Genomic DNA, 26,619 nt, shown 5'->3' with positions numbered 1-26,619 from the left:
TGCTTTTTGCTAATTTTCTTTTCTTGTATCTTCAAACCATTCATCAAAAACAGAGAGAAGAAGAGACAAAGTTTTCAGGAACAAAGACATACTTTCTTATCTGTCATTACAAATCATTGATGTCCAGCAAACCCGATTATCATATATGTTTCGTTCTCTTTGAATCTAAGAATTCGATTCAGTTCTTGTAATCTCTGATAAATTGCATCTTTATGAGGGTGTGCTGTCTCTCCCGCAAGAAACTCATGCATCTGGTTGTCCACTTCGATAGTACTGCATCCTGGTTCCTTCTCAATCCCTGATTCTCTCATACTTTCTCTGATTTCAGTAGTTTCTTTCCATTTCCCGGATGAAGCGTAAATATTCGATAAGAGAACGTATGTCCCAGAATCTGGATTCTCAGACTCGAGTAGTCTCTTGGCAATCCTTTCACCAAGCTCCATGTTTCCATGGATCTTACAAGCACTCAAAAGAGCTCCTAACATGATATGATCCGGTTCTATCGGCATGTTTTCTATGAATCTGCAAGCCTCCTCTAGTCTACCCACTCGACCAAGAAGATCAACAATACATCCATAATGCTCAATCTGCGGTTCAACATTAAAAACTCTCCACATAGAATTGAACACTTCAAGCCCTATATCCAGCAAACCTCCATGGCTACAAGCGTTTAAAAGAGCAACTAAGGTCACTGGATTCGGCCTAATTCCTCTGTTCACCATATCTCGAAATTCATTGATAGCTTCAAAGCTAGCCCCATGCATTGCTAATCCAGAAATCATCGTGTTGTATGAAATGACATCTTTGTATCTCATTCCCTTAAAAACCCGCTTTGCCTCATTGATATCACCACACCTAGAGTACATGTTGATCAAAGCATTGCCTACGAAATTACTAAGCTCCATCTTTTTATTCTCAACAAATGAATGTACCCATCGCCCAAGCTCCAACGCACCTAAATCTGAGCACGCAGATAAAACACATACAACTGTAAATTCATTAGGACTAACACCTTCCATCTGCATTCCCCTGAAAAGCTCCAATGCTTTGTTCATCTCCCTGTTTCTAACCAACCCGTCAATCATCGCCGTCCAACAAACCGTATCTTTAACCTTAACATCTTGGAACAGCTCTAACGCCTCCTCAATACAACCACGTTCAGAATAACAATTAATCATGACAGTTGCTGTGACCTGATCTCTGTCAGGCATTTCATCGAACACCTTCTTAGCATCAACCAAATTCCCAGATCTCCCGTAAATTTCCAACAGTTTTAGCCCCACCGATCTACTAGACCCGAACCCTAATTTCAAAACCTGTGCATGAATCTCTCTACAACCTTCCAGACCACAAGCTTTCAGAACAGAGGTGATCACGTAGTTATCAGGCAAAACCGAACTGTGAACCATTTTACGATACAATGAAACTCCATCAGCGGAACGACCAGGGCGGTGTATAGGTAAACATTAGGGTTAGATACGTAACGAAACACGTCGCAGGCGTAATCTATTGAATCGAGAGCGGAGCATACTCTGATGAGTTCGAAAACAACGAAAGCATCTTGGTCATGGAAGGTTCGTATGATCTTGGCGTGAATCGATGGTACTTGAGAAATCTTTTTGCAATTTCGTAGTAAAGAGATTAATGTTTTCCTCCGTGATAGTCTGAGAGTGTTTGAGTCGGGATCACGCCGGATAGCTGATGGCCCTCCGGTGATCGCCGTCAACGATGAAATCATTTCGCGCTCAAATAAAGATTATAAGAAACCGAATCTAATTTGTCCAAACCAAAATATATAGATTCGAATAAACCGAATATAACCAAACCTACCAAATTCAAACTTGATGAGAACAAAATCAAAGCTATTCAATAAACAAAGCGAACCAAATTGTTTCAAGATGTGTTAATTTCACTTGTCCCTTTAGTTCTAAATAGGCGTTTGTTGTATAAAATATATTCAATGCTCAGAAGTGAGCCCCTTGTTTCCCGGTTCACTGTAACCGATCCATCTTGCTTCAGCTTGATTAAGCTGCTCTCAATGTTTCTAAGCACAGGTTTATAGCTGCAACAAATTGCGATACGAAAATTAGATAGACGATGTAATCTCCAATGGTTCAAGAATATTCTGTGTGAAACTTACACTCGCACAAGCCCGTTGTATGCCTGTGTTGTTTGCTGGAGTTGAACTGAAAGTTGGAGAACTTGAGCAGATAACGATTCTGCTCTGCTCTGTTCTTTCGCTAGTTCGCCCTGAGAAAAGGTAATGCGGAATTTTAATCACACAAACAATAGTTAAGTTGAAGTTAACTTCTATTATAATACTTGAGAGCTGGTGAAGACCAAAACCTTGAGAGACAGTGTTTCAGTTCCATGTGACCCATTGGCCTGGACTTCTGAAGACACTCGTGAAAGAGCACCAGCTTGTTCTGTTCTTAACTTGTCCAAAACTTCGCGGAGTTCTACATTTTGCTTCAGACATTCTTTTACCTATATAAGGTTGTTTGCTAAAAGTCAACATAAAAGTCCACAAAAAAGTGTTTCTCATGCAAAAGTTTATGTGGTACTCTTACTTGATTCTCCCACTGATTTGATATATTGATTGATTCTTGATAGGAAGCAGAGAGGTTCGAGTTTTCCTCAAAAAGCTTCTCTATTTCAGTTGATTGGTTGTCAATCTGAAAGTCATGCATGAAAGTAATTTCTCTAATTAAGCCTTTTGACCATTATATAAAGTAATTGCAAAGAGCTACGGCATTACCTCCATTAGAAGCTTTTGCCTACTACTCTCCAATCTTTCAAGTGCAACAGCCATATCATGCAACTGCTTCTCGAGTTTTTCTTTATCTTCCTACATGAAAACAATCAAACCTATAAGTCTATAACTAAGGGATTCCATAAAACGTTGAAGAAGACTAATAATATGCTGGCAAGTGGCAAAAATGGGTTAAAACATTTTCTTACCACTGAAAATCCTTTTTGACCTAACTCTGATACTTCTGCATAATAAATAGCATGGAAAAAGTCATTGATATGTGTCCAACAAACAATTTTCGAGTAACCTCAAAAGCATTTAGATATCACTCAGTTTATCCAAACACCTGATGATTGTAACAGCTGCAATACCAATTTGCTTTGAACAAAAGAATAATTGTATAGCATTGCAAATTACCTGAGGCCCTGCTGGATAAAACTGTAATTTTTTGTTCCAGTTCCTGCTTTTCAGACATTAACGACGCAACTCGATTTTGTTCTTCAGCTAAACGCTGTTGTTCTTGCTGCCTCAACATTGATTCTTTCTGTGTATGTTAGGAACATTATTATCGTAGAAACAAAGACTCTAACGGGGAACATATTATTTGTTTCAAAAAATATTAAAACCTGTAATTCTAGTTTTATGTTAGCCATCTCCTTTTCTAATAATGGTAACTGATCCGGGGAAACTCCCATTGACGACCCTCCAACAAATGAAGTACTCATTGCTTGCTGTTGTATCGAGTTAAGCTCTGCTCTCAGAGATGCCGCATCTTCCTCAGCCTATATTAACAATCGGTTATGGTATCTTTAGAAAAAAAGAAGAAAGGAAAATTAGATTTTGGAAGGCAGAAGATTGTTTCCATACTCGATATTGTTCCTCCTCTGCCTCTTTAACACGTTTTTTAAGAGTCCTAACTTGAGCTGAGAGATCCTCCTGTAAGCAATAGCTATGCCAATCAAAATGCAAATTCAACGGAGGAGACCAAAAGAACTAAAAACAGGAGTATTCCCTACTCGTAAAACAACAGCAGCATCTTTCTCCATTGCAATTTCCTTGAGAGCTTTTCTCAGAGATGGCACTGTGTTTTGTTCCTATTATCCATCAACAAGAGCATATGTCAAGCCATCTCGTAGAATCGTTTGCCAAATAGACTTCCTAGAGATTCATATTGGCACGCCAAGCCTCACAAAACAAACTACAGCAAGAATGATTTTGAATATTACTTACCAGGTAATTCAACCGAGTCTCAAGTGATTCATTCTCGGCTTCCCTTGTCTGCAGCTGAATCCCCAAGGACAAAAACAATACATTTCATTCAAAACAAAAACATAAAGATCTGATCTTTAACAAGGAAAAGACTGCAACCAACAATACCTTTGAGAACAACATCTTGTTGCTCTCCTCCATTTCTGCATTCTTCTTCAGCAATTCTTTAAGCTGGGAATATAAAGCACCAACATCTGTCTGTTGAAGTAATTCAAAAAAACAAACCATTACCACCACCAAGGTCAATTTCAAACATTCTCAGTATCACCTACGATCATCCTAACGATCCAATTTAGATCAGAATGTTACCTCAGAAAGTCGATTTCCACTCTCAGATTTTCTAATCACCGGAAAATCTGAAACACATTTACAAAATTTGAGACGACAGAGCAGTAAATTAAAAAGAGAGATCAGAGGATTAGAGATTGAAATAACCGGCAGGATTGGGAATTTCGCTAAGATCTGGCCCTGAAGAAGTTTTGCTCAGCCTTTGAGCTGCTCTCTTTTGACGAATCTCTTCCAACTAGAAAGATCACATAAAGCAAAAAAGCCACAAATGATGTAAGACACCGTATGAAGAAGATGAAAGACGGCGATAACGGATATATCCTTACAGTCCGGCGACCTAGAGTCGCGTGGTGCGATTCCATGGTATGATATCTTATAGCGTCCGCACCAGATGGATTTTACTACCGCCTCTCTGGTCTCGGCAAATTCGAACGTCGATTTAACGGTGAGGGTGTCGCCGGCGAACAGAATGGAATATGATTAATTTGGGCTAATAGGATAGATAAATAGGCCCATGGACCTTGAAAGCGAGCCCGTCAATATGTACTCTACTTGCTTCAATTTTTTTCCTTTAAAAAAAAAAACAATTACACTACTTTTCTTTCAAAAAAATAAATAAAAGTTGAAAACATGATCATGCTAAGAAAAAAACAATTTATGCAGATACATTTTTGTTCTTCTTCTTTAAAAATACGAGATATTTTTTATAAAATAGTAAAGTTTGTTAATTTTATAATCTGTAGCATTTTTAATTAAGTAAAAAATAAACATTATTCCAGTGTGCAAAACTGTAATTTATCGACCATACGAAAATAAAGTGTTAAGTTTTTGGAATTGTTCGTTTGCTTTTTAAGTTTTAGGACTAGTGGGTAATCTGCCAAATAACTAACTTTATAATGCTTTTCTTTAGATCATTAGTTCATTCGGAAACATACTGAACAAACCATGCCTAACTGTTGCACATCGTGCGTATCAACCTAAGATTGCATACAGCCATACATATATTACGTCGTTATGACCTTTTAAGGGTTTTGAGGAGTTTTCACCAACAAATAATGCAAATTAATTTGGTATGGGTGCATCTTGTGCTAAAACCCAATATGCTAGTAGGATTCAAGCTCTTAGAGTTTTATCAAGATAGATTAGGCAAACTTAGAGACGATAGATTTTAGAGCTTTTATTTAGTGCAATGAAAAGTAAAGAAAGGAAGTTTACTAGAAAGATCACCAAGCTTACTAAATCTTAGATTGATATCATGAAATCATGAAGAAGGAGAGTTTCACGGAGTTGCAAAGGTCCAACATTTAAGGGTGGACTTATTTGACAGTACCAAACTGTTTCGTTTGTGGTTCACTTGATGTATTGTACATATTACGGGAATAAACATGGAAGTTTTAGAAATGTCAAGATTGAAGGGGGTGCTAGTGAAGATGATGTTATTAAGCGTATTCTTTTGTGGATTACATTTACATAGAAAAGCTGTTGCTATTACCCTAAGATCTAATACTTACTCATGTATTGTTTTGGTTCTTTCTGTTTCATGACAAGAATGCTAATGGGCTTGTTGATTAGAATTAAGGTCTTTGGTTTAACAAGATTGAGAAGGATTCCCTTAAATATCTTTTTGAGTATCATTTTCAAGTTGGAGATTTTGATTTTGTTAACTCCCAAAATGCATTGCTCATGAAAGGCGTTGGAAACCTGAGTATTACTCATGTTTTTTAGCTTTGTACATGATTGGATATTTTCTCATGTTCTTAGCTTTGATGGGATTTACCATCCTATTAACAAGGATACCACGGATATATAAGAAAACTCAGACTCAGACGTTCACATATGTACCAAAGTTCACGGGTTTTTTTACTTTCTCACGACGGTGAAAATTCTGTAGATTTAAACCGCTATTCACTAAACAGAGACATAACCAAAAGTCAAGCTAAAATTAAAAACCCTTCGACGTCTTACACCGAAGAGCAAAAAAAGGTTAAAATAGAAAGCCCCATAAGTCGTTGACGACTCTAAGGACAAAAAAACAAACATTACGAGAGAGAAAGAGAGAGAGAGACAAGAAACAACTACGTGTCCCGTCGTAGATCAACCACCACAACACTTACGTTGTCAGAACTTTGTCTAGCCAATGCAAGCCTAGTCAGCAAGAGCGACGCCTCTTCACACGCTTTATCTGATACATCTCCGCCCCCTCCGACCACCACATTCCCCGCACCGGCGCCATCCGTTTCAGGCGAGGATGTAAGTTGACCGTTGACTTTTCCTCTCAAACACATGCGAACGACGCTACATGCAGTTTCGTTGGAAACCACGTCCCAAAGACCGTCACTTGCTAGAATAAGGAAATCGTCTTCGTTGACCCGGTCCGTCACGGTTACCTCCGGTTTACTGATTACGTAGGGCTTCAAGTAATTATCTCCTGGTAAAAAGAAAAAGAAAAGAACCGCGGCGAAACGAGATTTAATTATCATCATTATTGAAAGTACGAAAAATAAACTTTGTACAAAACACTAGCTAGGACAAGGACAAGAGTGTTTCGTCAAGTGTAATCAATTAAACTGACCTATGGCTCGTGACATTGCAAGTACTCCAAGGACACGTGGGCCATCCCAGTAGATAACTCTACCTCCCGCTGCTTCAATCCGGTCTAGCTCGTCCGGACGGTCCGGCTGTTACAAAAATAAAAACAAGAGAGAAAGAGAGAGAGAGAAGAGTCATTGATTTGATGATAACAGTGACACGACGGATTAAAGAATCTTAAAACTCATAAACTTTATCAGATCTTCTAATCTAAAAAGTCATTTACATTCTTTAATCACCGTCCAGGTGTTGCATGCCCATTACACAAAATTCGAATTTTCCAAAACCAAAAAAAAATAAATATAAGAAAGAAAAAAAAATGCATTAAAGAACGAGAAGTATGATAGGTAAGTTTCGAAGGCGACACGTAACGAAATTCTCGTTTTCCATATCAGTATTACAGTATACCATAACCGTAGATCTGACAGATAAAAAAATTGACGATGAAAAAAAAAACAAAACAAAGAGAGATTTTATCATCAAACGATAGAAAAATAAACACAACCTTATGATCGGAGGACAAAGCAATGGCCTTCCCATTACGGCAAAGAACAGCACGTGAGTCACCACAGTTCGCCACGATGATTTTCTCCGGGGTGAGGACGGAGACAACGGCTGTGGATCCCACGGCGTCGCAGTCCGGCCTCTGAAGCTCGCAACGGCATTTCGCCGCACCGTCGTCGGCGTTCAAAGCCACAACCTCCATGTCCATGCGCGTGAAGCTACGCGCCATTGACTTTTCCCAGTCAGCATCAGCTTCGAACTCTTCACGCACTAGCTCGTGTAGTCGTTCTCTACATCTCTTCGCTACCTATAACATAATACCCAAAAAAAACATCAAAAACGACGTCGTAACAGTCCATTGAGGTAAATTACTAAAGATGAAACGGCGTCGTACATGTGAACAGCCATGACCATCGTAAACGCCGCAGTAGTGAAACCCTTCCGTTCGTTGACGGGAAAAAAACGGATGCACAGCGACGGCGTCTTCCATTTCCCGTCTTCTTCCACATACTGAAGCGACGCCGTATTTAGGATAAGCGTCAGGATCAGGCAATGCCTCAACCGTCGAACTCAAAGACTCGCATAAAACGACGACTTCCTTCGCCGTTTCGTAGTACACGGCGGATGCTGAGGCTGCGACGGTGGCTTCTCGTCCCCTCCGTTTCTGTAACTCTCCGTCGACGAAGACAGCGTCTTGTTCGCCGGAAACAAACTTAAACCGCCGGATCTCCATTCTCCTTCTTCTCGCTGCTTGAGAAGAACTTCGTTCTCGTCTCCTCGTTGTCGTCGTCGTCGTCTTCTTCACAACCTTCGCCGTCGTTTTCGTCATCAACGTCTCGTTCTCGTAACAAATCTCAGCCATGCGATCGTCGAAACTGTTCAACGTTCACACTCCATCATCATCATCATCATCACTCTCCCGTTCGGACAAAACTATAAAAACCTAGTGAACGAGACGAGACGCAGGTAAGAGAAGAGAAGAGAAGAAGAGCTTGAACAAGATTAAGCCATGGAAGCTTTATATTTAGCTTCTTTCACCAGAGGATATATAAATATAATAAAATCATCTTTTTATGTTCCGGGCAGGTGTTTGCCCGAGACTTTAAACGGGCAGATCAAACAAAAGCTCTGAAAAAATCAAAAAACGAAAGAATGAAGAAGAGAGAGAGCTTTGTGTTGAATGGCGTGACGTATCGCTCCTCTATCTGGACGAAGATATCTTGACCGTTGATTTTAGCCACGTGTAAATGGTACTTCTCTTTGAAATCGCGATACGAAAACACTTACGTGTGCCAATCAAATTCTAACACAACTCAGACCTAAAGTGAAAAGAACCTTTGATGACACGCATGCTATCTTTTTTTTTTTTTTGATAGATTTATACCAAATTTTGTTATGGCAATTTTCTTTACCAATTCCAGTTGTTTTACTATAAACTACAAGTTTATTAACTTTATTAGATATGGGAATCAACCAATACTTTATTAAACATGTGGAAAATAATTTTTATTTTATTTTTTAGGCAATTAATTTGGTGTTTTAGTGATGATGATGATTCATCGCGTTTGTTTTATGGTGAGCGTGACAATACGGCATATATGTCATCTTTTTCAAAAAGTTTGGTGTGTTTAAGGAGAAAATTATTGTAGGAAAAAAAATTGACCATGTGTGACTACGAAACATAAGAGCAAAAAGGTGATAATTAGTAGAATATGTCACTAGCAAAAATATAAAGTCGGTGTGCGAATACATTTTTATAAAATAGATATGCTATATTAAATTAAGAATTAAAGGTGAGTTAATTTTGTGATTTAATAACACTTGTTTTCTTTTATTTGTTTGCTTGTCTGGTCTACTCTGCATTTGTTCCATTTGTGTCATATCCGTTTCTTTTTTATTTTATGCAGCAAACATGTAAAGTTTTAGAATAATAATAGATATGGTTTTTGACATTTGTTATGGTGAACCAATGTTCAAAGAATTTTTTTTGTAAGGATTTGTTACCTTGTTTTACTAATTGACAGGATGAAAATGAATTCAAATACAAACTTTCTTCATGGTCTTTGACAGGTGTGTGACAGTTACATGATTTCTAAGTGTGCAATGTTATGAGACACCCATGACTAATTTTCTAATTTAACTTTAATATATCAATATCTAATGTGGCATATCATAAGAATACAATCTTAGACATCTCCAGACTAATCTTATCAGATACCAGTATGTAATGAATGTTTGACACACCATAACGTTTTCGTTTGGGACGTTAATATTCCGTGAACTAAAATAAAATTTGAACAAGTGACAGGCATCATTACTTCTTAATCAATATAGTTTTGAGAATTAAGAAGAATAAACAATTGAAAATAAGAAAAATATTCAAACATCTCTTGCAGTTTCTTAAGGCAATTTGTCAAGATATTCATTATTAGATAACAGTCACCAACTGCATATGATATAATACATTGACATATCTAATACAAATTACTTGGTCGCATGTTCAGTCTCTACAATCCATTAGTGAGAAAATAAAATATCCAAAAGGAACATGTATAATAATCTAATCATTAATATTATTATTCACCTAACATATATTAAATTATTGTTGATCCTATGAATTAGTATCATAAAATTATAAGAAACGAATATGCGGAAAAAGTGTTGAAAAAAAAAAGATTTTTATAAGAGGAAAAGTAGAAGAAAAACATACATGTGATTATGGTTAAACCGTTAATTTGGTAAATTATCATGTAGCTCTTCTTTTTTTAGGTAAGCGGAGATTTGGTAATGAAGTAAGTGAGCTATTAATAATTGTAGTTTATGCATAAACATTTGTATTTCTTCCGACATGTCAAATTCAAGTTAACTATACAATATAGTATCAAAGATTTCCAGAGAAAATAATGAAAATAGTAGTATGTTTTTTTTTCGTTATCAAAAATAAAATATCAGAAAATATGGCCATGAGAGAGAAGTACGTAGATATGGGTATTGGGTTCTATTTGACAACTGCGGGGACCAGTTCCCTAAACATTTAACAACGTTGAGCCCTTTCTCTCTACCCTTGTCTGACCTCTTTTCTTCCTCCACACTCGACACGTGTTTACATACTCCACTTATGTCTTCACGCAGTTTTGTTTTGTATTTATTTTGTAATAAGGGTCAAGAACTCAAGATTCATTTATTAGATGAAAATTAGGGATGAAAATTAGGGGAAATTACGGGATTAAGGATTGTGAGAGTTTGTAAGTTGGGGTTTCATGCTTCAACTATTCCGTCATTTTACATCGAGTGTTTTTTTTCCTCTAACTGTTTGGTTGGAATTCATCTAATCATATATACTACCTAAACCACTAGGGTAATGTATTTAACAACAGCATAAAGAAAGTATATATGCGTTTGATACGCTTTCAAACGGATAAAACTTGTTTATATATATATATATATTATAATATGCTTTGTAATATTTAAGTTTGTGTTATTCGTATCCAATTCGGACAAGAAAAATGATTGTAAAAGTGTTAGCATAATCTATGATTTTGATACGACGGAATATAACATAATATTATATTGTGGCCAAGTATAAAATTCAAATGGTAATGACTGCAAACTTGTATACAAAGTTTTGTGGAAACGAAATTTTATATTTTTGGTCTCTACGACTATAGGGACACGTTTGAGCTAATTTAAGCTATGGGTATGAATAGTAAACTGCGGTCGGGGCTGCCAATTCGTCTGCGGATCATACCACTCTGTTTTAAAGATTTATACATATAAAACTAAAAAATGAATCTCTCTGCTCCAGGTTTCCTCTGTTCAGGAAGCATTGATGGTTCAACAGGCGTAAAAGTATCTTGGGCCTCAGTCTGTCTTTCAAAAGTTGAGGGTGGACTGGGTTTCCGCAGACTCACTTCTTGAAACTAGACACTTTGTCTAAGGTTTGTTTGGCTCCTTTTCTCAGGAGGTGACTCGTTTTGGGTTCAATGGCATAAGTTCCACAACATTCAGAACAAGAGCTTTTGGGAGCTCAAGGAAACGCCTAAAAGCTCGTGGATCTGGAAATCTTTACTACGGCTAAGATCGCTGGCGGATCAGTTTGTCAAAGCGATTATTGGATCAGGGAACACAATAACCTTCTCGTATGATTCCTCGACGCGGGACGCCTATGGCCCCTGCTCAAGATTAGAGGTCCAACTGGGCCCAGGAATCTTCGAGTTCCTCTACAAGAAAAAATCAAAGACGTCTTCAGGAACAATATATGGAATCTCCCTCACCCTAGATCTGACGTCGAGCTAAATCTCCACACTTTTCTGACATCTGCTCAAGCTACACCAAATCCTGCTCAGTCGGATGAGTTCAATTGGGTTGTGGATTATGTTAAGTGCAATGGCTTCTCCACTTCAAGAACTTGGTCTCACCTACGACCAAGGAGTGAGGAAACTACTTGGAGGTCTGCCGTCTGGTTCAAAGGGGCCATCCCTAAGCACACTTTCAACATGTGGGTGGCTCAACTAAATCGACTTCCAAACAAACATAGGTTGTTCTCCTGGGGACTCATCCCTTCTCCAGTCTGCAGTTTCTGTTCCGTAGACATTGAGTCTCGAGACCACCTCTTTTTTACCTGCTTCTATGCTTTCGAAATTTGGCGACCGATATTTTTTCGTCTCGCTCCAACAATGCAACAACCTTTGTCCTGAGCAGAACTCCTTTCTTGGGTTTGACTTTCTGCAGACACATCACCGTCTCTTTTGTGTAAAATTGTCTCTCAAGCAGCGATATATCACATCTGGAAGCAGCACAACAACCTGATCCACAACCAAGTATCTATACCTCCGACCACAACTTTCAAGATTATCCATAAGGAGGTCAAAAACATCATCAATGCAAGACAGCACCGAAAGCTCTTCCGCAACTTGATGCAGCGATGGATTTAATGAATTCTCTTAGAGTTTTCCCAATCTTGTAATCTTGTTTTTATTCTTTTTGCCGAGGTTCAAGAACCAAGGATTTTCTCTCTGTAAAGCCAAACTTTTTCATTTCTAATGATATTAACATGCTTAGCAAAAGAAAAGAAAAAAAAAACTCAAAAATGAATATATGTCCCCGCAAAAAAGTCATATGAAATTCTAAAAGAATAGTTTGGTGAGAAAGAAAAAAAAAACTTACTAAATGAGTTCCGAATGAATAAAATACACAAATGTGGTGTCTATATAGTATTGCAATAGTAAAGCGTAACTCCAACAGAAATCAAATGTTATTCCTCTCAGACACTATATATCAATTATACCGTCGTAGAAATAAAACCATCAATAAAGTTTGATCATTGATCCTATATAATTTGGTCCTTTTTTCTATGGTAGAGTACACTACTGTTAAGATTGAAGCTAGTTTAACACAAAATCTCAAGTAACGAAAAAAAAAGAAAAACACAACAATAGCTATCTTGAAATTGAAATGAAAAAACTTAAGTTTATACTCCCTCTGTTTTTTTAATATAGGATGTTTTAAAGATTTTTACTTATTTCATAATATAAGATGTTTTTAATTTTTGGCAATTTTTAGATTATTTTTATATTTTTTTATTATATATATTATGTAGTTTTGTTTCTGATTGGTTAGATTTTTTAAAATTAAACATTTTTATTATATGTATTTAGGTTAAAACATTTTATATTTTGAAACGGATTAAGTATACATGTTCTTATTAAAAACTAGAGAACTAGTAGTAAAATACTAAAATGTAATAGAAGAAGCTCATCCTTTTGCGGAGCAATTATATAGGACGTGGCAGCAAACGATAGGATAACGTGTGATTTGGTACAAAAGATATTATATTAGCAGCCGATGATTATAATTTCGGGGTCCTACAGATTTTTCGAAAAACGAAGTGCGTGTGTAACACATGCCACGTGTTTGCTAAAGTTTGATAGCAGTTGCCAGGTTTTTGAAGTTGACAGTAGGCAAATACATTGCGCCACGTGAATGCCTTTCTCTCTTCTATTAATATTTTATCGAAGCCACCAAAATTAAAGAATATTATTATTTGTGTGTTTACAAATCATTTTCCCTAACATTTCTCGATTTCTATACCAAGTACCAACCATCACTTTCAAATCTATATAAGGCGATATTAGATTCCATCAAACTTTAGTTTACGGTTCTAATATGTAAACTGTTGGTAAAAATAAACTAGGATCGTTGATAGGAGAAAGAGTAACATGGCTACGTAGTTGGAGAGGTTTTTTATGGTTTAAATGTTAAGAGTAGTTGGAGAGCTTTCGGTAACGAGACTATATGGTTCTAGACTTCTAGTTGTCTACCAATGCAAGGTAGTGTGATTGAAAAAATAAAAAAGGTAGTTTGGTTGATTATCTAACCTTTGATGATTTGTAACTTTGAATAATTGAAACCTTACCAATTTGTCGTTGCAATTTCCACATCTCACATTAATAGTTTGGTACACAAATTCCAAAATTATTTTTCTTCATCATGATCGATGCGATGCGACGGTGCCCAATCCGATAAATGTTCAGTTGTGTGTGTCTTGTTTTTATTTTGAAACGTAGACACCAAATCCAACATAATGCATCTTTTTGTTACGATTGTATGAGTTATAGAAGGGAAATTTTGTTTAAAGCTTTTTCAATTCATAGTAGAGTTGCCCAACATCAAAACGAATAAATAACAAACATTTTATCGAGTTGAAACTACAAGTCTCCTCGTCTATTAGGTGTGTATATGGAAAAGAGCTTGTAATTTGAAAGTAAGTTTGGCAATTACGAGGAATGAGTGACGCGTGAGATAGTACGTAAACTCATAAATAAGGTTTTTGCTTTTGGGTCTAGTAGTCTAGATTTGAGGCCTAAGGAGACGCGTGTCGGACGCAAGCCCCACGTTGCGGTTTTTAGGTCGTTGGGTTTCTTTTTTCCTTCGCTACCTAAGGAAGAACCTTCAATAGTTACGACGTGCCAGATTGTTTGTCCGACACGTGTGTCCCCGGGGGCAGATTTTTTTCAGTCAAGACTGCATGGCCGGCAGATTGCGTTGTGTTATAAAAAAAGTTACGTTACATTCTCGACATTTGTCAATTAAAACGCCAACTATTAACGTCTCTGCACATTAATTCTATAAATAAAAAGAATATTTTACTTTTCACTAATGAAATACTAGCTTTTATCAAAAATAAAAACGAAATCCACACACTCCGTAAGTCGTAACTGAGGAGTATTAAACTCTTCATCTTTTATATTCTAAATAAGAATATTGGAAAACATAAGGGCTAGTATCTTCGCCGGAAAAATAATAATACATACAATAGAATATTAGTTCGGATTGTTTAAGTTGTTGTATTGTAGTCGAGTTTTATGTTTTAGATAATCACTAGATTTTTTTCTGGTCGTCTACTACTTCAATGATTCATATTAGTTACCGCGAGTTTTAGAATCCATGACCATGACGAAAATATCCAGTTCTACGGTTCCGTTCCGTGATTGTTATTATCTCTGCTTTACTTATTAGAAAATAAACTATCCCATTTCATGTGATTAATTCGTTACTAATAAAATTATATAAATATATCCAATAGCAAAGAATTGATTGGCATTTATAGATTTGTTGCTTAGTCTAAACATCTTTAGTTTATAGGCTGGATATATGTAGAAAAATAGTTGTTATAGTATATGACATACCCCTTCAAACCGATTCAAACTAAGTCGTTGAGTGTGTATTGCTAACCTCGTACATTTTATAAGTAGTGTGGTGAATTTTATATTTCTTTCAGAGGCAAGAACAATATAGCATGTGAAATTTGACCGTTGGGACGTTTGGTGTGGGTTGCTCATCTAATCTAATACGCCAATATAATAACAGTATTACAATAAGTTAGGTCAATTAGTATAATCAAAGATAACGAAACCGTCCCTCAATCAATGTTTAAAGATGCTTATATTTTCTAGACCACCACGTGTTACTCGACTTCGACATTTTGCAAAACTATTTTTTTAAAACAAGCTATCATTTGAATTGACGATTGTCCGGGAGAAAATGGAAAAAGAAGTGTAACTTAAAAAGACTGAAAACCCAAAAAAAAAAAAAAAAAAAAAAAACAGAAAATTCAAAATTTCTCCACCAAAAGTTTAAAATTGCTCATGCTTTTCGTCACGATACAAACGACACATGTCGATAATTTGATGATATATAAACAATAAAAATGGTCTAAGTTTTATATGCTTAAAAGAACCCCAAAGTATGAAATGAAAAGCATGATTCGTGTCATGATAGGCACTTGGCAGTGATATACGATAACTTTCGTATAGAATAATTATTTTATATCTTCTCAAATAATTTTCACAAGTGAGCTACTTCTATATTTCGATTGTCTACTTAACCTGTTGAATGTTCCATTATCAGTACTTCACCTGTTTCAAGTGCCTAATCTATTACTAGCTATCTAAAACGTCGTTGTAAATTGCGTCCCCTAATTTTATTGTATTTGCTTAAAACATTCCTATGTTTCACAAAAGAAAAAAAAGAAGAAAAAAAACATTCCTTTCTGAAGCCATAATACTCGAATATTTTAATATGGGCCTAAAATCCACTTTTGCTCACATAACATTTTACTGGGCGAATCATTAATAATATTAGCCCAAACCCAAACTATTAAATAACAATAAAGAAATTGAAATGGACGGCTGAGATTGCATCCTACGCTTTGCACTTTTGAGTCGGTGTATTTTCCTTTATTCGGGTCGAGAACTGGACCCGGAACAACTAAGTCTTATTTCGGGTCGGGTTATAAGCATCTATAAATACCCTAATCTGTAAACGAATCATACCCGCTTCTTCTTCTTCTTCTTCTTCTTCTTCTTCTTCGTCGTAGTCACTCCCAATCGTTCGTCCAATTAATCTCTCTGCTTCACTTTCTCCACCGAAGGTTTTGTATGCTCTCTCTCAATTAGGGTTTCTAATTGAAGTCCTCGATCGATTCGTCCCGATTGATAGGGTTTTTGTTGATTTTGTAGGTTTTTTTTTTTTTTTTTTAATTTCTCGTTTGAGTTGTATCGCGATGGTGTTATCGACGAGCAATAGTAGCACCACACACGAATATGTCAACGACGACGTTATGAGCAAGACCCGATACGACCTCGTTTACTGTGGAGAACTCAATGAGAGTGTTCTGAGCCAGATTCAATCGGTTAGTTACAACTTGTTTCGATTTGTTCAGGTTTTAGGGTTTTTTTCTTCTTCATCTAGATTGAACTGATTGAATTCTATAGAAGTGGAAAACGAAGTTGATACAAGCTGGAGTCATAAGCGGTACGACGATGGAGACATGCTCTGCTTCGATTCCACAACCTGTGACTCCGGAGCCAAATCCACTTCTACCTGAGAATGCTCAATTTCTTGAGTCGAGTCCATCCATGGTAAGGTTTCTTGTTCGTTAAACTACTATGGTTGAGAGGTGTCACATATAGATTTACTGATGTTGTAAAACGTTTTCAGAGCCTTGTGAATGTGATGATGTCCCCAAAGAGAGAGTGTGACGGATTTTATGATATTCCTCAGCAAGATGGTGCGAGAGATCTTGTTACAGACCCAAACACTTATGCTCCTTATGGTATTATTTTTGGATTTGAGTAGAATGCTATCGATTGATGGTTTCTTACTTGTGTGAGTGATGAAGATGTAGATGAGAATGAAGAGCTTTTGAACGAGGACGATGATGAGGAAGACGCTATTGATGAAGATGATATCAACAGCATTCCACATTTGGTCATGTGTCAATTTGATAAGGTAAAACGACTCTTGTTTTTCACATAGACAAACAATGATTGACTAAAAACTAATACTACTTCAACTGTGTGCTGAGTGTTGCAGGTGAGGCGTTGCAAGAACAGGTGGGAGTGCAAATTCAATGCGGGCGTTATGCAAATAAACGGCAAAAATGTTCTTTTCTCAGAGGTTAGATAATCTTCTTTCACCATAGAGACAATAATTTTCAACAAAGAAAATGTTCAGATTTCAGTTGGCTCACACATTCTCTCTTATTTCTGCAGGCCACTGGAGATTTCAACTTCTAAAAGATGCAACGAGAAGCACCCTCTTCAGATTTTACAGAACATATTTTGGCTTTGTTACAATATACCTCTATGCAAGGGATTAATCAAATGGAAAGAATTTGTGAAATTTGACTATTAATGATCAAAATCCAGAAACATGAATATCTTCTCTATGTCTACAACTCTGAACACAGACTCAACAGAAGTATAGAGAAAGGGTTCTCAAATCTCAAGATAAGAAAACGTAAGGTATAATCCAAATCCAAAAATTTTTTGTCTTATGCAGCACCAGCATTCTTGCCTTTCTTCTTTTGAAGTTTCTTCATGTAGAATTCGAGCTCTTTTCCTTCCAATATGTACCTGTTTCCAAATCACCCACCAAAAACAAAGATCAGCCTTTAATCTCTGAGAAAAACACTGATTAAGATGTGATGATTCTTTTGATTCGTACCCATCAGCACGGCCACATTGTCCAGGTCTTGATGAGATACATGCAAGCAACCTTCCACTACTAAACTGCTCTTCAAGGTGAGAGTCAAGTGCTCTGCCTTCTTGTCGGATCTCAAGCTTCCTTTGAACATGATTGCTTTTCTTCACGTCCTCCGTGGCTACCGCATCTCCTTCCTAAGATTACAGACACCAGTAAAATCAGAATCGGTGTACGGAAAAAGAACAATTTCAACAAGACCAAATGATAAATATCATCAATGGACCAAACAAACCTCTCCTTCTTTCTTGCTTGCAGCAGCTTTCTTCTTACGACCAATATCAACTCCATAATGTTGGAGATACCATTGTTTAAACGGAGCAGCATCAACTTGAACAATTGCACTCTTCACAAGAGTTTGTGTACGAACAAGCTCATTGTTAGATGCATTGTAAGCAACATCCAAGACTCTGGTCTTGCGGGTCACAGCTTCGCTTCCCCATGAGTAGTTTCCTGTATCGAGCCTCAAAGCTCTCCACTTTACGTTCCCACCACGCACACGGATCCTCCTCACTGTCTTGTTACTTGATAGCTTAGTGTTAGCTGGTTGCCTTCCAAGCTCATACCTTTCAACAGACAACCAAAGTTTTTAGTTTATATGATCAGTTCCGCATCAATCAGAATTGTGTTTCAAGAATGTATACACAACCAAAATCAAACAAAACGAGAAGCTTCATGAGTCATTTTGATTCAAAATCTAATCTTTGGTTCAGGGGAAATTATAAACACTGAAGTAGGGGAAGGTAAAAATAATAGTAAAAAAGCTTACTTTCTCTTCTTCCTCCACATCTTTTGCTTACCACCAGTGGCACGTCTCTTGTGAATTGAATCACGAGAGATACCTGCAAACACACACAGAAATCAGAATCAATCATTGGTCAATACACACCACCATGGAAGAAGACTCTATTGGAATTATGAATGAAGAGGAATATGAAGAAAGTACCCATGATTTCTAAAGCTTTTGGTTCTCACGAGCTTTCAGAGGTTTAAGAATGGCGGTGGAGAAGATGAAAGAGCTATAAATAGGTTACTAGTAGTATCTCAAGCACAAACAAAAACCCTAAAATGTCAATTTACAATCTTGTCCTTACTTCAATTACAACCACACATTAATACAAAAAAAAGGATTGGTTTTTTAAAAAAATTGATAATTTTTATGAATCAGATTGTCGAAGATGAGAGTTTAGAGACCAAAATTAGCGGGAGAATCTTCAGTTGTTTTCACTTCCGATCATGTCTTTCGCTGTCTCGGTTCAGTCACATTTCTCAATCAAACCCTTAAAACGAACCCAATTCAAGAACCCTTCTCCTCGTACTTTATTATTAAGCTCGTGCTTTGAATCGAGGTCTGCTTCATCTTACCTCCGTTTAAAGGAACGAACTTGCTTGGTTTCCAAGCCGGGTTTAGTCTACAAATACAGACAAAAACTCCAGGTGAGGATGAAGTTTGCGACTTTTAATTTCTTCTAAGTTTTTCAAAATCTTTGACTTTTCAAAAAGTTTGATTTTTTTTTTGGTTTTGGTTTATGATTAAGGCCGGAATTGGGGCGGGAGGAGAGTTCGCCGACAGTGGAGAAGTAACTGATTCGGTTGCCTCTGATGAACTAGAGTCATTTTCTTGGTCTTCTGTGATACTCCCGTGCGTATTGTGATCCGTACTTGTTCTTTCAATTTAGGAAATTAACTGTGTTAAAAGTGTGTCCTTTTGGTTAGATTGACTATCACATTGCACTGATTGTAACTGTAATTTTTGCTTGAATTCTTAGGTTTATATTCCCGGCTTTGGGAGGACTTTTGTTCGGGTATGACATTGGGGCAACCTCCGGTGCTACTCTCTCACTTCAGGTTACCTCAATTCTCTCTACTTTTAGCTTTTAGGCATATTAGCTTCCAAACTTAACATCATGTGCTGTCTCATGTGGTATTGAACAGTCACCTGCGCTTAGTGGAACTACATGGTTTAACTTCTCACCTGTTCAGCTAGGACTTGTGGTATGTTATCTGGAAATTATTTTCTTTGTTTAAGTCATAGTGTTAGCAGGAAATGTTAGTTTTCACTGCATTTTATTGTGTAGGTGAGTGGTTCCTTATATGGAGCCCTTCTTGGTTCAATTTCTGTCTATGGCGTTGCTGATTTCCTTGGTAAGTCTTGGTTCTTTTTTTGATTACTTCTCGGTTCTTTTGAACTGGTTGCAAGTATCTCATTCTCGTATTTCTTCATTTTTATGAAGGAAGAAGGCGAGAACTTATTATAGCTGCTGTTCTCTATCTCCTCGGGTCTCTGATTACTGGCTGTGCCCCTGATCTTAATGTTCTCTTAGTTGGAAGGCTTCTCTATGGCTTCGGTATTGGTTTGGTGAGCTCTGGAAACCCTGAAAATCTTTATGATCATTTCTTTGTCACTATTGTTGTTTAGTGTTTTATGTAATTTTGTTTTGCTTGGTAGGCAATGCATGGGGCTCCCCTCTATATTGCTGAGACATGTCCATCTCAAATCCGTGGAACTCTTATATCTCTGAAGGAACTCTTCATCGTGTTGGGAATTCTGGTAAATGTGGACCTCTTCCCTGTATGATTTCTATGTATTCATTTACCGAGTAATCAATCGTTATTTCTGTCTTCTGCAGTTGGGTTTTTCTGTTGGAAGCTTCCAAATTGATGTAGTTGGAGGGTGGCGTTACATGTATGGATTTGGTACCCCTGTTGCTATGCTGATGGGACTAGGCATGTGGAGTCTCCCTGCATCTCCTCGCTGGTTGCTTCTTAGAGCTGTCCAAGTTAAAGGACCTTTACAAGAATACAAAGAGAAGGCCATGCTTGCCCTCAGCAAATTACGTGGCAGACCTCCTGGTGACAAAATATCGGAGAAGTTAGTAGATGATGCATATTTATCTGTGAAAACGGCCTATGAAGATGAGAAATCTGGGGGAAACTTCCTGGAAGTGTTCCAAGGGCCTAATTTGAAAGCTTTGACAATTGGTGGAGGTTTAGTCCTTTTCCAGCAGGTGATTCTTCTTTGCTTTTTGCATTTGGATGAATGTGAGAGCATCCTCTTTAACATAATTTATACTTTTGCTTCGTCGTGACAGATTACTGGACAGCCAAGTGTTCTTTATTATGCCGGTTCGATTCTTCAGGTATGCTTGTCTTAACCTTGAAATGAATGAGATTTACCTACTGATTTTTAGTGCCTTAGTTTGATATTTAATGAGATTTAATTTTTGTTTATCTATTTAAAGACTGCTGGATTCTCTGCTGCTGCTGATGCAACTCGAGTCTCTGTTATTATTGGTGTGTTCAAGGTGCTCATTTCTTGTTCTTTCTTCTTGGTTTGGCTATGTATATATCTTATTTAGTTAACATGCTTCCAGTTATTCAATACTGACATTTTCAATTTATAACACTCTACCAGTTACTGATGACATGGGTAGCTGTTGCGAAAGTTGATGATCTCGGCAGACGACCCTTACTGATTGGAGGTGTCAGCGGCATTGTATGAAAACTCTCGTGCCTGAGTTTCTGGAAACTTGATATCTATATGTTCTGTTATCTTGCTTTCTGAATATTACGGTGGCCTTTCTGAATATCTTGTTATCTTCCAAATTCCAGGCGCTGTCCTTGTTTTTACTGTCAGCATACTACAAGTTTCTTGGAGGCTTTCCCCTTGTCGCTGTTGGTGCACTACTTCTCTATGTTGGTTGTTACCAGGTTTGTACTCTAGCTCGTTGTTATCTGTGGCTACAAAGTTTTGTTTAGCATATTTGAGAAAACTGGAAACTAGGCTATACTAAAGTCTCAGCAATATTCACTAAAAAGTATTACTTTCTTGCAAACCAGATCTCATTTGGACCCATCAGCTGGCTAATGGTGTCAGAGATTTTTCCGCTTCGCACAAGAGGGAGAGGGATTAGTCTTGCAGTTCTTGCAAACTTTGGCTCCAATGCTATTGTGACCTTTGCGTTTTCGCCCTTGAAGGTATCTTTTTCTGTTACCGCTGGTTCAAAAATTCTATAGAAGTTATTAAGTAACTCTCATCATCACTTGCATTTTTTTTGCAGGAATTTCTTGGAGCCGAGAATCTATTCCTTCTCTTTGGAGGCATAGCACTGATATCACTGTTGTTTGTAATACTAGTAGTTCCAGAGACCAAGGGTCTCAGCTTGGAAGAAATTGAATCCAAAATCTTGAAGAAGTGAAATGTTGAAAAATATGTTCGTTATTGTTAGTTCTGGTGAAATATATGTATATGAATCTATATATACTCTTTGTGACCTAACATGTTTCATACTCTTACGGGAGATACAAAGCTTTTTCATGCTTATTCTAGCAGTAATTGGATTTTTTTTTGGTTTGGGGTGGAAACCGAAAAACACTGAGAGGTAAATATTAAGGTTTTCCAAAGCATAAGTCGGTGGCCCTCTCTCTGTTCTATGTGACTCCATTTATGGACTGTTAATGAAAATTGATAAGACATCCTCCTGCTCGGATTAACGTGCCTGAATGTTCATTAGCTGGACCAAGCATAGGAATGAAGGGTTGATAGGCAACATCAGCCCAAGGGATCGCATACCTTCTGCTCTTCGACTTTTGTAAGTAAACTACCATTGTCACCCCTATTTTCTCAGTAAATGCATGTCTTTATTATGGATTCACATTTAAGGTTCAAAAGACGAAGAAATTGTAATGATATGTTTAAAGTATAGCATTCGTCCACTGATTTTGCAGGTAACTACGTTTATGACAATTGGTTTTGCTGATTTTGCAGGTTCTTTGGGAAATCATGTGAGCACTGGATGCAGTCTTTGCACAGTGTCAAAATACTAATCCCAGAAGTGTCTGTGGAGGCATTTCAGGAAAAATATGTACAAGATAAGGTATGTCCTCTGGCTTCTACCGCAAACAGGGTAGCCCAAGCTTTAGTATCATCTCCATAAATAATCTAGCATCCACACACCAACTTAGCCTCTTTATGATGTAAAACTTTTACGACCAACTGAAGTTAGATTTTCTTGATTAAAAAGAAGTCGTTAAGGTTCATATGGCATCAAGAGAAACAAAGAAATGAAGTTTTCATCTTAGGCAAATTCCCTGAAATTACATACCAAAAAGAAAGTAGCTGTACTGAGGCAATAGATTTGCAAACAACACATCATAAATACAATTATTCACATTAAGCACACATAATTGTAGTAGAATAGTACTTTCTTGTAGTTAAAGCAGCCTGTGATGCATGCTTTAGCGACCGCCAAATAGGATTGTAACATCCTCAAATGAGAAATTAGCTGATGTAGAGGTTGTTGTCATTTGTGTTACTGTTTCATGGCTTATATTGGGCATACCAAGTGCAACTTTGTCAAATGATATACCTGGAACACTTACATTTCCTTCCAGATATTGTAATATCTGTCTCATACTGGGTCTGTTTTCCGGGTTGACCTGTGAACAGAGCATGCCTAGCTTCAAAAGCAGCTTGGCCTCTCCAACTTTAAAGTCTATTAGTTTGCTGTCAACAGTATCAGTTAAAGCATCTCTTCTCCCGCAGCTCGCAACCCACTTAACCAAAATCACCTGTTCACGTGGTGCATCAGGGTCTACTGGTCTCCTCCCACATACCACTTCAAGGATGAAAGCTCCAAAAGCATAGACATCGGTCCAAGTAGTGGTTACTCCCATTGCAGTAAGCTCTGGTGCCATGTAGCCAATGGTTCCTACCACTCGTGTGGCTTCGAGATTTACACCACGATCATGGAATCTGGCTAACCCAAAGTCTCCCAACCTTCCATTTAGATCGGCACCTAAAAGAATGTTGCTGGCTTTTATATCTCTATGTAACACAACTTGTTCCCACTCTTCATGCAGATACAGAAGGGCAGATGCAACTCCCTTGATTATATTTACTCTCTGAGACCAAGTGAGGTCTTTCAGCTTGTTTTTATTGAACAAGTAGTCATCAAGGCTTCCATTTGACATGTAATCATAGACCAAAAGCAATTCGCCTTTTCTTCTGCAGTAACCGAGGAGCTGAACCAAGTTCTTGTGCCTTAGCCTTCCCATACTAGCAATCTCTGCCACGTACTGCTTCATTCCTTGTTCTGCATCATGGTAGACTCTCTTAACCGCGATTTGTGTACCACTGGGAAGTATTCCTTTATAGACTTTTCCAAAACCTCCTGCTCCAAGTAGATGATTCTCCCTGAAACCTTTGGTTGCTTTGTATAGGTTCCTAAAGGAGTATCTTTGGGGATTATATTCTTTTTCCCATTGTTCAAGAACCTCTGAGTACTTCTTTTTCTTGTAAAGATACACAATTCCTCCCAGAATTATTAATATCAAAGTAACTGTTGCTATACTAGTGCCTAGACTCGCTCCAAGTGAACTTTGTTTACCCCCTGATGATAATGGAGGAGATTGCGGTCGTGGAGAGGATGGTGGAGGAGATGTTGTTGGTGGAGAAGATTGCGGTGGAGATGTTGGTGGTAGAGAGGATGGTGGGGGATCTGATATCATTGAGATGTCAAGGCTCTCTGCTTCTCTGCCTTTCTTGAAACTCCATCCAAGGATATACTGGTCACTTTTGATTGTGCCTGTAGAACCAGAAAAACATACATACATCGTCTCATTGAAAATTTCGGAAAGATTGATGGATCTTGACAAGAGTGGCACACTTGGTTTGATGGATTTTGAAAGGAGAGGCGAAACTGGCTTTGGAGTTGGTACTGGAGCTAACGTTACATTTAGTAGTTGCTCTGTTCCATCATAATCTATCCAGATTAGAATACTTTTTCCACTTGCAAGCAACAAACTTGTGTTCTTTCCCTCTGTAGCATTAAAGTAACTAGCTTCCTCAGATTTAACTGAGACTATACTGTAAATATCAATACCCACATGGTTATTGCTTTTGTCTAATTGCTCAGAGCTTTCATGAGTGTCAAGTTCTACAGCAAGGATATGGTTTGTAGAGTTGTTATCATTTGTTCTGTTGAAAATCCCTAAACCTGAATTTGCAGTGCCGTTGGAGCTGAGTTCTTTGGTAGGAGATACCACAAAAGCCATTCCGTGAACTTGATGGGGTTTTTGTGGAAAGCGTGACCGGTGCTCGTGTTTGTATTATTTGTTAGTTGCAAAGGACCACCGTCGGTATTTGCCATTCCATCAAGTTCCAGGTTTGCTTTCCTGAAGTCATAGTGCACAAATTGATCCCCTTCCTGAGTAAACACCAAAAAGGTTACATGGATACCTATCATCATCCAGAAACCCACTGATCCTAGAACTCCAGCCATCAGGAACAAGGATGATCTTCTCTCCCACCTTAGCTTGTGAATCTTAGATTCTTCTGCATTTTCTTTTCCATGAGAATTTGGTGTGTTTCTGACTGCAGAAAACCCTTAGTTGACCTTTGGAAGACAATATCAAAAAAAAAGCCAAGAAAGGTTCTTTCCTTTTGAATTGGTAATAGATCAGTACTTGTGTCATTATTTTAAATGTTTCTTACATTTTGTGGGTTAATTAGTTTGGTAGTCTTTTCCTCAAGACAAGTCATGGGTACAATGCTCTGTACTTTTATTGTTCTGCCTCGTATTGCTTGTTAGTTTCTAGCTGATGGATTATACTCACGAGACAGAAGGTTATAGCTGTGATCTGATTTGTTTTCATGAATAAGTATGTTCCATGTCTCTGCCAAAATGAAGTACTAGGTAAGGGTCATATGTTTTCAGTTTGGATATTCAATGTTAGACTAGGTTGTAATCCTACATACGTGCACATATCATTTATTCTCAGGATTGGGATAGTGGTTTGAACGAGTTATAATAAAACATATTGTAAATCAAGAAATGCTAGTTGCATTTGTTGTTTAACTTCTTTGACTTGCTCAATGATGATGCATATGGCACTGTTTTAAATTATGTATATCTGTGAGTAGATTCTGAATTGGATTGCTTCTCTTTATTTTTTTTGTTTGAGTTGAAGTTTCCTGCAATTGACAGTGGAGCTTCTGTGACCTACTCACCTGGATAAGATAGGCACAAAAAGCATATATCCACATTTTTTTCAGTCAGAGAAATTGACAAGAACACCACAAGACATGGTTTTGACTTTTGAACATTTATGGATATTTTAATTTACTTATTAATGATTTGTGATCCAATGACTTTTTTCTTTTCTTAAAGAGGAATGCAGGCTGAAATATAATAACCGAAAAAATAAATGTGAAGGGAAAGGACTTGTGGAGTCCAATAGCACTCTTCAGTGGATATTTCAACTAAATAGGAAATAAGTTTGTTAAATTGGCTGTGATGACTTTGTAGGTTGTTTGAGGAAGGTGGAGCATTCAATTTTTGTGGGCACTAGATGCAGAGCTGTGAACATCTTAGCCCAAGCTTCAGTACCTTCTCCATTTCCAAGTTCATCACTAACTCTCTCCTTCTTCTTCATAGCTGTACTCATACAATGTTTATGTGTATACGTTACTTCCTCTCTACTTTCAAAAGCTATATGACCCAAATGTCATAAGACTCATATTATGTACTTTTCACATTTTGATGCACAATCAATTATCAAAAACAAAAATGATATGATTTATTCATGAAAGGTTGTAAACTAAGCCAGGGAAATGTAAAAAAAAAAGATGACTTATTTAATATTTGCCATAAAAAACATAGAACTTTTTT

The 26,619-nt window shown here is 37.4% G+C and overlaps 5 protein-coding genes and 2 pseudogenes across 8 annotated transcripts; 2 read left to right on the top strand and 5 right to left on the bottom strand.

Annotated features, from left to right (window-relative positions):
* Window positions 1-13: 13 nt before the first annotated feature.
* LOC104762020 (putative pentatricopeptide repeat-containing protein At5g59200, chloroplastic pseudogene) lies at window positions 14-1,738 on the bottom strand (annotated as a pseudogene).
* Window positions 1,739-1,776: 38 nt separating this feature from the next.
* Window positions 1,777-4,882, bottom strand: LOC104762019 (uncharacterized). Of its 2 annotated transcripts, none has more exons than XM_010485227.3 (15): window positions 4,636-4,882; window positions 4,457-4,544; window positions 4,331-4,377; window positions 4,130-4,219; window positions 3,983-4,036; window positions 3,769-3,846; window positions 3,620-3,688; window positions 3,379-3,534; window positions 3,170-3,296; window positions 2,962-2,996; window positions 2,759-2,848; window positions 2,571-2,675; window positions 2,347-2,487; window positions 2,141-2,250; window positions 1,777-2,062 (listed from the first exon to the last, which is right to left on the bottom strand). In XM_010485227.3, exons 1-15 carry the CDS (start codon window positions 4,669-4,671, stop codon window positions 1,894-1,896), a joined length of 1,395 nt encoding a protein of 464 aa, XP_010483529.2. In that variant the 5' UTR covers window positions 4,672-4,882; the 3' UTR covers window positions 1,777-1,893. The 2 variants fall into 2 exon arrangements, with proteins under 2 accessions (XP_010483529.2, XP_087354355.1); XM_087498229.1 differs by having other exon boundaries at window positions 4,331-4,361; window positions 4,636-4,763.
* Window positions 4,883-6,114: 1,232 nt separating this feature from the next.
* LOC104762018 (putative protein phosphatase 2C 78) lies at window positions 6,115-8,631 on the bottom strand. Its single transcript, XM_010485226.3, has 4 exons — window positions 7,797-8,631; window positions 7,404-7,709; window positions 6,882-6,987; window positions 6,115-6,737 (listed from the first exon to the last, which is right to left on the bottom strand). Exons 1-4 carry the CDS (start codon window positions 8,262-8,264, stop codon window positions 6,385-6,387), a joined length of 1,233 nt encoding a protein of 410 aa, XP_010483528.1. The 5' UTR covers window positions 8,265-8,631; the 3' UTR covers window positions 6,115-6,384.
* A 7,607-nt stretch (window positions 8,632-16,238) lies between these two features.
* LOC104762017 (uncharacterized) lies at window positions 16,239-17,631 on the top strand. 2 transcript variants are annotated; one of them, XM_087498141.1, is made up of 7 exons: window positions 16,239-16,334; window positions 16,423-16,595; window positions 16,678-16,824; window positions 16,904-16,973; window positions 17,085-17,194; window positions 17,279-17,362; window positions 17,458-17,631. In XM_087498141.1, exons 2-7 carry the CDS (start codon window positions 16,467-16,469, stop codon window positions 17,479-17,481), a joined length of 564 nt encoding a protein of 187 aa, XP_087354267.1. In that variant the 5' UTR covers window positions 16,239-16,334; window positions 16,423-16,466; the 3' UTR covers window positions 17,482-17,631. The 2 variants fall into 2 exon arrangements, with proteins under 2 accessions (XP_087354267.1, XP_087354265.1); XM_087498139.1 differs by having other exon boundaries at window positions 16,904-17,018.
* Window positions 17,570-18,993, bottom strand: LOC104762015 (small ribosomal subunit protein eS8y). The gene is made up of 5 exons (XM_010485220.3): window positions 18,894-18,993; window positions 18,717-18,789; window positions 18,183-18,513; window positions 17,912-18,084; window positions 17,570-17,820 (listed from the first exon to the last, which is right to left on the bottom strand). The coding sequence occupies exons 1-5, from the start codon at window positions 18,895-18,897 to the stop codon at window positions 17,739-17,741; spliced, it is 663 nt and encodes a 220-aa protein (XP_010483522.1). The 5' UTR covers window positions 18,898-18,993; the 3' UTR covers window positions 17,570-17,738.
* On the top strand, window positions 18,977-22,271 carry LOC104762014 (D-xylose-proton symporter-like 3, chloroplastic). Its single transcript, XM_087498138.1, has 14 exons — window positions 18,977-19,384; window positions 19,486-19,589; window positions 19,717-19,795; window positions 19,883-19,942; window positions 20,026-20,092; window positions 20,182-20,306; window positions 20,397-20,498; window positions 20,578-20,955; window positions 21,040-21,087; window positions 21,190-21,252; window positions 21,363-21,443; window positions 21,560-21,658; window positions 21,788-21,925; window positions 22,009-22,271. The coding sequence occupies exons 1-14, from the start codon at window positions 19,184-19,186 to the stop codon at window positions 22,144-22,146; spliced, it is 1,683 nt and encodes a 560-aa protein (XP_087354264.1). The 5' UTR covers window positions 18,977-19,183; the 3' UTR covers window positions 22,147-22,271.
* An 860-nt stretch (window positions 22,272-23,131) lies between these two features.
* Window positions 23,132-26,461, bottom strand: LOC104763569 (putative L-type lectin-domain containing receptor kinase II.1 pseudogene; annotated as a pseudogene). The gene has a single exon (XR_015588473.1). The product of XR_015588473.1 is annotated as a putative L-type lectin-domain containing receptor kinase II.1 pseudogene (transcript).
* Window positions 26,462-26,619: the final 158 nt, after the last annotated feature.

Source organism: Camelina sativa, chromosome 18 (genome assembly GCF_030686135.1).
Source record: "Camelina sativa cultivar CO46 ecotype springtype chromosome 18, ASM3068613v1".
Classification (NCBI taxonomy): Eukaryota; Viridiplantae; Streptophyta; class Magnoliopsida; order Brassicales; family Brassicaceae; genus Camelina; species Camelina sativa.
This window is presented reverse-complemented; position numbering and strand designations above follow the sequence as displayed.